General features: G+C 25.8%; 2 protein-coding genes across 3 annotated transcripts in view; both read right to left on the minus strand.

Annotated features, from left to right (window-relative positions):
• Positions 1-2,960: 2,960 nt before the first annotated feature.
• On the minus strand, positions 2,961-5,921 carry LOC126894365 (uncharacterized). Of its 2 annotated transcripts, none has more exons than XM_050665321.1 (3): positions 5,086-5,921; positions 4,710-4,849; positions 2,961-3,406 (listed from the first exon to the last, which is right to left on the minus strand). In XM_050665321.1, the coding sequence occupies exons 1-3, from the start codon at positions 5,843-5,845 to the stop codon at positions 3,374-3,376; spliced, it is 933 nt and encodes a 310-aa protein (XP_050521278.1). In that variant the 5' UTR covers positions 5,846-5,921; the 3' UTR covers positions 2,961-3,373. The 2 variants fall into 2 exon arrangements, with proteins under 2 accessions (XP_050521278.1, XP_050521277.1); XM_050665320.1 differs by having other exon boundaries at positions 2,967-3,406; positions 4,640-4,849.
• Positions 5,922-11,497: 5,576 nt separating this feature from the next.
• LOC126910486 (uncharacterized) overlaps positions 11,498-12,284 on the minus strand; it is a 37,155-nt gene continuing 36,368 nt past the window's right edge. The window contains exon 4 of the mRNA XM_050693108.1: positions 11,498-11,782. Within this exon, the coding sequence (XP_050549065.1) occupies positions 11,574-11,782 (209 nt within the window). The 3' untranslated portion in view covers positions 11,498-11,573. The remainder of the gene's footprint in view (positions 11,783-12,284) is intronic.

Consider the following 12,284-nt stretch of genomic DNA (forward strand, 5'->3'; position numbering starts at 1 on the left):
CTCAACAGTTCTATAAAGCCAAATATTTGGTTTTTATTAAGATTAATTCGTTTTAATGTAAAAATATTACCAGGTTACTTATTTAAAAGTTATTGAGCAGAATTAAAATAAAAAATTATTGAATTTACAAATTAGGAATATTAAATTTTAAGTCTTGATTATTATTTAAACAAAATGTGAAAACAGCTATATAAAAGTAATAAAAAGATTATTAAGTATTTCAAATTTAAGTCCTCAAAAGAAATTATACATCCTTTAATAATACACTACGCGTATTTTTTTAAGTACAGCAACAACTGAAATGTATTCTTTTTTAAATTTACATAACTTGCAACAAAAATAGCATGAGTGTATTTTTTTATCAATAATTTTTATTAAATCTGTCTAAGTATTTTTCAGAAAAACAAAAAATTGAATAAATTCGAGAATAATTAAAACTGATTATACTACCCGTAAGGTCGTTTCAAAGGGCCCTAGATAGGCGAAGCCTTATATAAATAGATAGGTTTATACAAACAAAAAAAATTGAATCTCTAAAAATATTTTCCGACTTATTTAAATTAAAATTAAACTTTATTACTTAGTGTTATTAGACCTAAAATCATTTGTACATTTCAATACGAATAATTACACTAAAATTGAAATATATTCTTTTAAATAATAATCGGCAATATAATGTATGTAAAACATGCTTTAATTTTTTTTTTTGTACCGACATTTAATTAAATATGGTACATTAATATCTAAATATATATAAATCTATTAATATTTCATCATAGTAACTTAATCATGTTTTCATAATGACTAATATTGAATAGCATTATTTAATAATGTAATTTTGAACAAATAGGGAACTTGTTATATATTTAAGGAACAAAAGAGTTTTAAATGAATCAAAGTAATATTAATTAAAGAAATAACATTAATAGATTTATTCATTGTTTGACAAATGTATATAACATATGATATAAATCTATTCATTTCGAATAGATGAATAAATATATTCATCTATTTCATTGCGAATATTTTACAAGTAATATTAAACATTAAAAGGTCTAATATAGGTTTTAATCATGCGTAAAATATTAAATAAAAATATGTATTAGTTCTGCTTATCGTTTTTTTAAAATAACAATTTTGTATTATAGCTATTAAATTGTAATTTTATTTATTCTGTTTAAAAATATTAAATTTTCATAAAATTTATGTATGTGTTATGACTTTTAAAAGTTAAAATCTTGTAAAGGGAAAATATAAAAATGTAAATCATACAGGTGATCGAAATCTGGTAAAACACTCATTTTCTCTTAGAATTAAAAATTTTTTTTAAGAGAAAAATATCAAGTTAAAAATTGTTTACATTAATATGTAGTGAAATCATTTAATTTTTTTGTCCCTTTTGGGATAAAAATCCTTATTAATAATTTTTTTTAATGGGAACCCTTATTATATTTATTTGCTGTTGTATAAAACAAATTTTATTGATGAAGTTATGATAGGTAAATTAGATATAAAAAATTATGACTCACTAAATAGTGATGACAATAACAGATTTAAATCGGGTTTTCGGTGTATTAATAATAGCAAAATCTATAGTATGTAAGACTTACAAATAAAAATAATGATTTCTGTATTTAATACAGTAAAATAATAATAGGAACTTGGTCTAAAATCGCTTGACTTTAAGAGGCTGTAACGGACGAATTTTTAATCGGAAAAAAATTTTTTTAGAACAATGTTGCTTGTAATATTTTTTTATCATACTATAAAATTAAAAATAAATTATATTAAAACGTATTTTATTTATCACTAAAAAAATTACAACATTCCTGAATTTAAATTTGGCTTTAGAGCAAAACATTTAACTATTCATCAAGTACACCGTGTGGCTGATATAATATCAACAGCACTAAAAACGAAGCAATACTTTGCTGGAGTATTTCTTGATGTGACCTAATCTTTTGACTCTGTTTGGCATGAAGGACTTCTATTCAAATTAAAAAACATTTTCTCAGCTCTTTATTACCTCATACTCAAATCATACCTGCTAAACCGTTATTTCAAAGTCCGCAATAATCTCCAACACTCCCCACTATACTCAATATATTCTGGTGTGCCTCAAGGAAGCGATATTGCACCATTCTTGTGCACAGTATAAACATCTGATCTAACTTTATCGGATACAACAGTACTTGGTACCTATGCTGATGACACAGCCTTAATATCTTCTTCATTAGAACATAAAGTTGCCAGTCAACAGTTACAAATATATCTAGATATGCTTCGCTCTGGTTCAAGGCCTGACGAGTCAAAATAAATGAGTCGAAGTCTTCTTTCATTACATTCACTTTTAAAACTTATGACTGCCCATCAGTTACTATTAATAACATTATTATTCCTCATTCAACTGAGGTTAAATACCTAGGGTTAATTTTTGAGCGATGGTTAACTTGAGGTCCTCATTTAAAAGCTAAAAGCAAGAAACTGAACTCGATACTTCATTTACAAGGACCTTTGCTTCAATCAAATATTTCTTTGTCAAATAAAATTATATTGTACAAAACATTACTCCAGCCACTATGGTCTTATGACATAATAATTTGGGGACCAGAGAACATTCCAAAGTTTCCAAAACATCTGCTTAAGAATCATAACCGGGGTGCCCTGGTATGTCACAAACATGGCTCTACACTTGGAACTCCATCTCAACACAATTATAGAAATGGCAAAATTCTATTATAAGAGATTCTGGATGAGACTTGAATGCAACTCCAACAGACTAATTCAAATGCTGAGCGCAAACGCCTTGCCTGGCAATCCAGTAAGGCGTCTCAAGAGAGAATGGTGCAGAGACCTATTATCATTATAAATGATATAATCTTGTTATTTTTACGGATTTAAACTCCTAATTATTGTACAAACTACTATACCATTATATAGTGTTATTATTATTGTTAATATAATGCAATTAAATTAAATATTAATTTTCAATAGCATGCGACTTCAATGGAAGCGACCTCACAGGCTACTCATATTAAGTATTGTATATATATAGTTTTTCTAAACTATTTACTTATTGTAAAATTTTTATTTTGCAGATTGTAAATTTCATAAATAAAAAAATAATAAAAAAAAATTTATCAAAGCAATATTAATTAAAGAAATAACATTAATACATTTATTCATTTTTTTTCAAATTTTACACACAATTTATCTGTTTTTTCGTGCTTACATATTGAACATATTTCTTGATCAATGCAATTTTCACAATACCAACCATGACCGCATGGTATCATTATGTAACTCTTTGACTGATCATCATCATCATCTACTACTTGATAGCGGCACCTTACACAACGCACTTCACGTTCATCTAAGATACATCTTGCCTGCAACGGCTCATATTCTAAATACAAATATTGAAAATTAGTTCCTTTCCTAGTAAAATAGTTTAAAGGAGTTTATGATTAAATTTTAAAGGGAATATTTTTTGCACATCAATAATCGTATTAAGAAAACTAAAAGAGTTTTAAAAATAAGTTTTTAACTATAATAACTATTATATTTAAAAAACTAATAAGACGTTATTTTAAAATATAAATATGTATTACATTATTTATTTATTTTTCACATAAAAATGTAATTTTATCACATCAGATTATATAGAGAATAGAAATAATTTTTTTTTGGATGTAATTTTGAATTGCTCTACTGAATATTTAAAATATATTGGAATGGAAAATTATATAAAATGGGAAGAAATCGACTTCATACCTTAAGGTATGTTAATAAAATATTTTTATAACCGGCCACCTTAAATAGCCTTTTTTAAACTCTTTTTTTACAAAAGATGTTGATACTTCCATGATAATATTAGGAAAAGTACAGCTATTCAACAATTCAAATTCATAAAATGTTATATTTATATCAGTGATATATAGTTTTATATATATTTTGAGCATAAAACTAAGAAGGCAATATTTGTTATAAGAAAAAATTGTTAAATGAAATAGTTATTAAATTTGTCATATTAACTTGACAATAAACGAAAAAAATAGCTTTCTTTATATCAATTTTATTTAAAACATCTACCTCCATACTGTTCTACTATGAATAAGACATAAAATTTCAAATAATTTTTATTCGTTATCTATTTCCTTTTCTATTGAAAAAACAAAAAATTTTATATGATTATAAATTTATTTCTGCAAAATTTAAAACTAAAAATCTTGAAACAACAATAATTTATCGACATTCAGAAATGTTATAACTACTATTTAAAATAAACATATGATTTTATTTAAATTATTTTCAAAAAATTTGTTTTTGGTAATATATAGAAATATTACCATTAAAATTTCCTAAACTGCTTGCTAAGTAAAGTTTTCAGTTAAGTGTAAAGTAATTAGTTTTTTAATGAGCCTCCCTCTTTAGAAAATGGGCTTTTTATCACCTTTGGTAGGCTAATAATTATCATTGAAAGTATATAACTTTAACAATAGTAAGACTATGTGATAACCAAAAAAAAATTTTTCTTAGAACACTGAAGCTAATTTACCAAACATAAAAGCCAATATAAAAAAACGCTTCTAATATTTTTTTTCATTAATGTTTCAATAAGTAATTATAATTTATATACTTTGAGTAACTATTGACACAGATGTTCGTATATTTAGTTTTTGAGTACTCATAATCTCTTGATGACATACCGGACATTCTGACAATTTGCCTCTACGAAATTTGCTACTACACCAGTCACAACACCAGCCGTGTCCACATGGTGACAAAATGTAAATTTCATTAGTCGTACCAGTGTTATTTTTCTTACAGCTTGTACAAGAGGTTTGATCTATAGAAAAAAAAAGAAACAATTGTTAAATAATTTTATCGGTAATAATTTCTAAAAGATAAATTTTAATCTTCAGTTCAAAAGCATTTTAAGTATTTTTTTAACGCTTTTAAAACTAATTAAAAACTATAGCCGACAACTTTGAAGAGTAGATTCTCAAACGTGTTTTTTTACCAAATATATAATTATAGTATAATTTATGATTTTGAAAACTAAAAAATAAATATCCTTCTTACATAAATCTCCAGTTATATCTTTGTAATAAGGAGCATTTATTAAAGTCAAATGATCACTAATAACTAGATAACTCATATGATGGTAATCTTTTAATTGATTTATAGCCATTTCATTCATTGTTACTTTTTTAGGATCTCTTAAAAAGTGCACTTTATCTTTCATTAACTTCATGCAACTTAATAAAGCATTTCTGTAATTTGTGTTTACTTTAATAAATTTGTTTTCCTCAGATTTGTGATTTTCGTAAACATCTAAAATACATTCATACGGTTCAGGAGAAATCCATTCTCTATTAATTATCGGTATAAGTTCAGCAAGTATTCCACCAATTTCTTTTAAGTAAAATGATATATCATTACGTTTTTTATTCATTTCTATTGCAAACTCGCAGAACCGATACATGTATGTAAATGCCATACTTTCAATAGCGTTCAAAAAAATTGTATAAGCCAATTTATATTTTTTTTCTGCCACACAGTTAGAAACCACATCCTGCAAACTTCTATCTATTATTTTTATACCTCCATAAGAAATTTCAGGATAATCTACTAAGTGACTGTAAGGTACTGGACAAAAGTTACCCTCATCGTGTGATTTTATATAATAAGGATGTTGTTTAAGAATGACTTCATTCATATATGGGTATTCCTTTTGAAGAGTGTCTACGTCCTCAAATGTGATATTATTTAGATCAACACAAATCGATTGGTTGATTGTTTGAATAAAAAAAAGTATTAACTTCCATTTATTGAGTAACATATTATTATTTTAAAAGAATATTTAACAATCTTTAAATTTCACAATATTTTATCAATTAAAATTAAACAGTTTTGAAATAAACTATATACTAACTAAAAAAATTTGAATTAAAGGAATAACTCTTACAAGAGTATTTTAAATACATGATCAAAAATAAACTTTTATTGTGTACTTTAATAATATATGAACAATTGTAATTTATAATATAATTCATTTATCATTTATATATTCAAAAATACAAATATTTTTTAATGGATGATTCATGGGAAAAAGTAAATGATCATTATATTTAAAATAATATACTATTTTACTTATGTATCTAATTTAAACAGTTTATTTTGTCTTAACTGATTTGATACCAATCTAATTTAAAATCTAATAAAATTTGTAATTAATTAAAAAATAAATTTTTTGATTACGTATTTTGAAATATTTATTATAAACTATATTTTGACATATAAAAAACTGTTTGTGTATTATATGAATTATATCGGTACGACATTGATTAGTAGATAAATTTATAATTTAAACATAGAAAGTGCGGCGAGTTGACAATTAAGTTTAGCAGGAGATGACTCCCTTTTAATTAGGTTATACATATTTAGTTATTTTTTAGCATTACTTGAATTAAACAATATAATTCTAATATTCCCGTTAAAAAGGTATTAGAAATTGACTTTTTTAAATGAATTAATAATCAGTTTTAAATAATGAACATTTTATCAATTATTTTAAATATATCAAGAAGTTTTCTAACAAAATTTTATGGCGAATATTTTCTTTAAGAGATTTAATTATAGCTAAAGGATGACAACTTGCCCTTGTCTCCTCTGAATGTGTGCAAATAATAAATAACACAATTTATGCATTGACGCAAACTCACATGTATTTATTTAAGAATTTACATTAAATTCGATTAGTATAGTAAATTTAGATTTCAAACTATTATTCATATAATTTATGTTTTTGCTTTACAAGTAATAATTATAATTGTTTTAAATAACCTTTGTCAAAAATATTTTTTAGAACGATTCCATATTAAAAATACATTAAATATAGAAAAGAAGTTTAAGTATTAATTTTTTTCATTATTTATAATGTAATATTGGCAAACATATTAATTAATTAGTTAATATGTAAATTGTTATAGCTATTAAATCCTTTTATTTATTATATTTTATTTATAATAATTTTGCCTTTTAAAATGAATTCCGTCAAAAAAAAAATGTTTATATTATTTAATGGTATACTAAAAATGTATTTATTAATTAGGCAGTCTGAGAAAACTTGTTTTAAACTTGGATTAATAATTTCACATTTTTAAAAGTCATAATTATATAAAAATTGGAATATTTTTATAATATTGATTTCCAGAACAATGTCGGATTCAACACGAAGCTGACAGTGATTCAAATTACTGTCATTTCATTTTGAACCTGTCTTGTGATATATAATCAATGATTTTCAAATTTTCAAAATAAGGGACACCCTAATAATCATGTCTTCTTTTTAAAAACCATATAGATGGTTAGAGTCAACTCGTGTCTCTACCCAGAGTATGATGGCTTTTTATGATCCCTCTACTTAAGTCCTAAAATAAACACGTATCAATAATAGAACTCTTCCTGCTACTTCGTACAAACATTATTGATTTATTAAATTTATTAGGTATATTTTTTATTATTGATGATCATTTCTATTTTTCTTTGTGCCTACTTAATCTATGTACAGATAAAATTTAATTCTTTACATTATATATTTTTTTTAATTGTTATATTTCTACCTTGATATTTCTAATAAATATTCTGAAATAAATAGACGTTCCTTTTCCTTATGAAACTATAATATGGACGCGGCGGATCACATTTTGCGCGTATCTCGATAAATTTAAGGTTAACAAAATGTGAATTGACTGATCGTAATTGAATGTACTGAGAACATCTTGGAATAACAGACCGTATCTAAGTGCGACTAATCGATTGAGAACTTTTTGACCACTATCAGAGTGACACTTGAGCCGCAGTTCTTATTATTTTGAACTTTTTATATTAAGTTTGATGGTATTGTCAAAGGCAAGAAATGATCACTGACGATATCATTATTTTTTATTAATCGTAATTTATTACATGTTATTTATTTAATTAATGATCTTCATTTTATGATGTTTTATCATTTCTTACATAATATCTTACACATTTTTTATTACTCTATATCTTATGTGCTACCATTACATATTGTTTATTATTTCCTGTTTGTTTTATATATAACTATATATGCTTCAACTTGATGCCCTGAAATACATTTTATAAGAATTTAAAAAATATAAGTTTTATGTTACTAGCATAACTAGATACTGAAAAAAATTGCTGTTAAAAGTGAAAAAATGCGAAAAGTTTAATATTTTGATATTATCACAATATTTTTTATAGAAACTATCTCTAATTCTAAAATTAAATACATTTTAAAATAAATATATGGCACAATCCTATATAGTTTTTAATGATGAAAAAAATGGTTTAATTATATTTCATATATTATCATTATTTGTTCTATTATAAGGTATATAACCTAATTAATATATAATATACACTAGTTTTTTTACATTCATTGTTAAATAACTAGTATAAAATTTATAAACGAGTCTTTTTGTTAAGGGTAGATTTTAAGGATAAATTTCGAAAATTAAGTGGGAACCTATTACTATTCTTTTACTATTAAATGGGGAATAGTTTAAATAAAATTTAACAGTCCGATAACCAGTACTGTACTAATACTTATTTGAGTTGTCATAATTATTAGTTATTGGCGGCGAGCAGAGTGCGCAGCGTAGAATTCTTAGTCATAGTAATAATAGAGCGTCGTTAAATACGGGTACATTTCTCCAGCCCCCCCTTTTTTTAATTTCGTAGTTTTTAACATCTCATTCGTTTGTGGATCGTTTGTGCAGAAATGTGCACAAGGTCCCGTCGTTTGTGCACACTTACATTCCGAGATATCGTAAAAACACATTTCGGGGGCCGCAGAAAAGGCAGCCTCCCCTTTTTTTAATTTCGTAGTTTTTAATATCTCATTCGTTTGTGCAGAAATGTGCACAAGGTCCCGTTGTTTGTGCTCGATAATTAATTATTTGTGCAGCAATCTTTACCTATCATAAATAAGTTTTCTATAGGTGGGTGCTGGCGTGACATCATATTGGCAACTATTGTACAAAAATTCAAATAAATAACTTGAGTAGGAAATATTTCATATTTTTACAAAAAAATTAAAACTCTTTTATAGATATTGAACTAACTAAAATAGAACGTATTAAAAATAAGTCAATAGTATAACTAATAAATTTCATTATATTTTATAGGTTTTACAGAAAAGTGTGTTTTTTACTGAGAAGTTATGATGAAATAAAAAAATTTTATTGAGAATACATCACAATTTGTATATTCACTTTTGTGGTTTCATTTACACTTCGTGTAACTTTTTCTTTTAAATTATCATATAGTTGCCACACATTCATGGGATGTCTGTATGTATGCGCATGATAATGTCCCAGAATTTCATGGCAACTAGCATGCTGTTGGTTATCTGGTGTACTTATCAGTCCTTGTAAATAAAAATCAGTATCATTTATTTTTAAAAACTTTGGTACATGGTTTAATTGAATATGTGTATCGGTTAAATTACTTGCTGATGAATTGTTCAAATTAATCAAATTAAAACATATATGTGGTCCATACTCTATTGTTCTTGCAAGTTTATTTGAACAGATGTGACACAAGTTATCCTCTGTTAGTTTATTTACATTAGTTTATTTAGTTTTAGTTTCTTTGATAAATTTAATGTTCAGTTGTCACAATGAAGTTTTTTTTTCTGTTATAACAACTGTAATATATGGTATATTTTCATTATTTGTCATAACTGTACAAGAATTACACAAATCTGTGATTTGTGAACCTCAGTCATTTAAGGTCATTATGCATGTACATTATCGGTTCAGATGCCCGGTGTCGCATTAACTTGCGATAACGAATTTCTACCTAAATACTAAAATTAAATATAACTTTATCATTCTTCCACCTTTGGCAACATTAATAATAAATATTAAAATTATTATTATTTAGAAAAAATGAAATCTTAGCATACTCGACATTAACTTAATATAAATATACAGAGTCGCATTTAGAGAAGACACTGTGTGCACGTGACCCGGGTGGGAAAGATGTCACTGAGAAAACGATAGCTATTTTAGAATTTAAGATATTTATGCGATATAGAGGAAAAATTGTTGATAAGAATAAAAAAAAAATCAGTTATTGGGGCAGCGGAATGAGGTACACAGGTGTGTACCAAATGCAATGTTAGAGTCTATAGGTAACTATTATCATGGTGCCTTATGTTTAGCGATACGTTGGATACACGGCCACCCGTCTTCTTCATCATCAGCCTAGTCACTTTGCAAGCTCAGTCTAATTAGAGTACCTCTGCTTGTTTGCTAAAGTACAAAGGCTTATCGACTGGAGTGCCATATTTTTTGTATATTGAGTTCCCGATATGGAACAGGACAGAAGAAAATGCTATCTTTTCAATATACTGTTGTATGAGAGTGATAAGTAATAATTGCCTTATCTAATTTCTTATCATGGTATTAATGTCAAGTTTGTAATGTATACACACTATCATCATATGTATACACAGTAATCATGAAAATATAGCGTTTTCTTCTGTCCTTTTCTCAATACGTATTTCATTGTTTAATACCGTAAAATAGTACATAAAAATTCAAATTTTCACAAACTTCAAAACGCTACAGAATATTTACTACTGAATATTAATAAGATATTTTTTTACTAAAATTTTTCTGAGATTCTACTGTACAAAATAGCTATCTTAGATTTTTTTTTTACATTTTATTTAAAATTTAAAAATAATTAATATTTTTAATAAAATGTAAAAAAATTAATTATTGAGATATAGCCATAGACCTAACGTATAACTATTATTTAAAAAAAAAATCAACTAAAAATATTAACTGGATCAAAAGTTATTTAAGTTGTCAGTGAGTGGTGGGCCACCCTGTATTTTTGTTGCTTTTCCAGGCGTATTAGAGGCCCATAGAGACCTCCACAAAGGCGAGGTTTTTCTTTACCACTGATACAGAGAGGTGGATAGTTAGTCTGTCGTCGGAGAAAAGAATGTAGACTCCAATAACCGAACTAATCTCTCGCTCAACAAATAAAGATATTAAAAATACAGGTAATAAAATTCGCATAAAACGAGGATGGATTATAGACTATTCTCGTTCAACCAAACCCGACCCACTGGTAACACCTCGACTAGTTTTAGTTCGAGCTGTATTCAATTTATGATTTTATTGTTGTCCTTATTTCGTAATATTAATTTCAAGGTCATGGTTCCATTTGTGTTCAACAAATGGACTTGTTAATGTAAAATATTAAATTATTTAAGCAGTAACATTATGAACAGTCAACATAATACATTGTCAGTGTAATATCCAGTGGCAGCAACAATGATTGTTTTTATAATTTGATCAAGTTTTCATAATGATTTATTTTAAATATCAATATTTAAAAATTTAATTTTGTTCAAATAAGGAAACACATATAAAGAACAAAAATAGTTATAATTGAATCAAAATAATATTACTAAAAAAAAAAAAACTTTAACAGATTTCAAATATACATATTTAAATCATATATATTATGTTTACATTTATTTACAAATTTACACACATTACATCAATAATCGTCTCGTTACATGCTAAACATCCGTTTTGTGAAATGCAATTATTGCAGTACCAACCATGACCACATGGTATCTTTATGTATTTTTTTGAAGGTTGCACATCTTTTATTTGTTTGAAACAGCTTATACAACGTGCTTCTCGTTGATCAAAAACACATCTTGGCATTAAATACCTATAAGCTAATTGCAAATAATGGAAATTATTTGGTTTCTAGTACAAAACTTTATAGTAGTGAGCAACTACTTTATTTTAACCCCCATTTCAATGCCTACTAGTAGATCTTCAACAAAGTTATGTATGAGTCAAAATGTTTTTCAGTTTCAAAATAAATTTTATGAGCAAACTGAGGGCACAGCAATGGGAAATCCGCTATCACCATTTTTAGCAGAACTTTTCATGAGTAGGTTTGAAACAAATTTAAAATACACTTATGGTGATTTTCCAAAAATTTGGGTTAGGTATGTCGATGATATTTTTGCAGTTATAAATAAAGATTTTAATATGGGGGTTTTCATACAACATTTAAATTCTTTTTACCCATCGATTAAATTTACATATGAACAAGAAATAGAGGGAAAATTGCNAAAAAAAAAAAAAATAGGAAGATCTACTAGTAGGCATTGAAATGGGGGTTAAAAGTGTTGATTTTAATAATCAAGACTTAGCAAGAAGGGAGTGTTT

The sequence above is a fragment of the Daktulosphaira vitifoliae genome, unplaced genomic scaffold, assembly GCF_025091365.1.
Source record: "Daktulosphaira vitifoliae isolate Bord-2020 unplaced genomic scaffold, ASM2509136v1 Scaffold_1, whole genome shotgun sequence".
Lineage (NCBI taxonomy): Eukaryota > Metazoa > Arthropoda > Insecta > Hemiptera > Phylloxeridae > Daktulosphaira > Daktulosphaira vitifoliae.

What these genes read in the sequence shown, in the direction of transcription:
- LOC126894365 (XM_050665320.1), bottom strand. Translation starts at nt 5,845, where the DNA reads ATGTTACTCAATAAATGGAAGTTAATACTTTTTTTTATTCAAACAATC. An exon ending in AGATATAACTGGAGATTTAT is followed by an intron (nt 4,850 to 5,085) that starts GTAAGAAGGATA and finishes TTTTTTCTATAG; the next exon opens with ATCAAACCTCTTGTACAAGC. An exon ending in TGTGTCAATAGTTACTCAAA is followed by an intron (nt 3,407 to 4,639) that starts GTATATAAATTA and finishes ATTTGTATTTAG; the next exon opens with AATATGAGCCGTTGCAGGCA.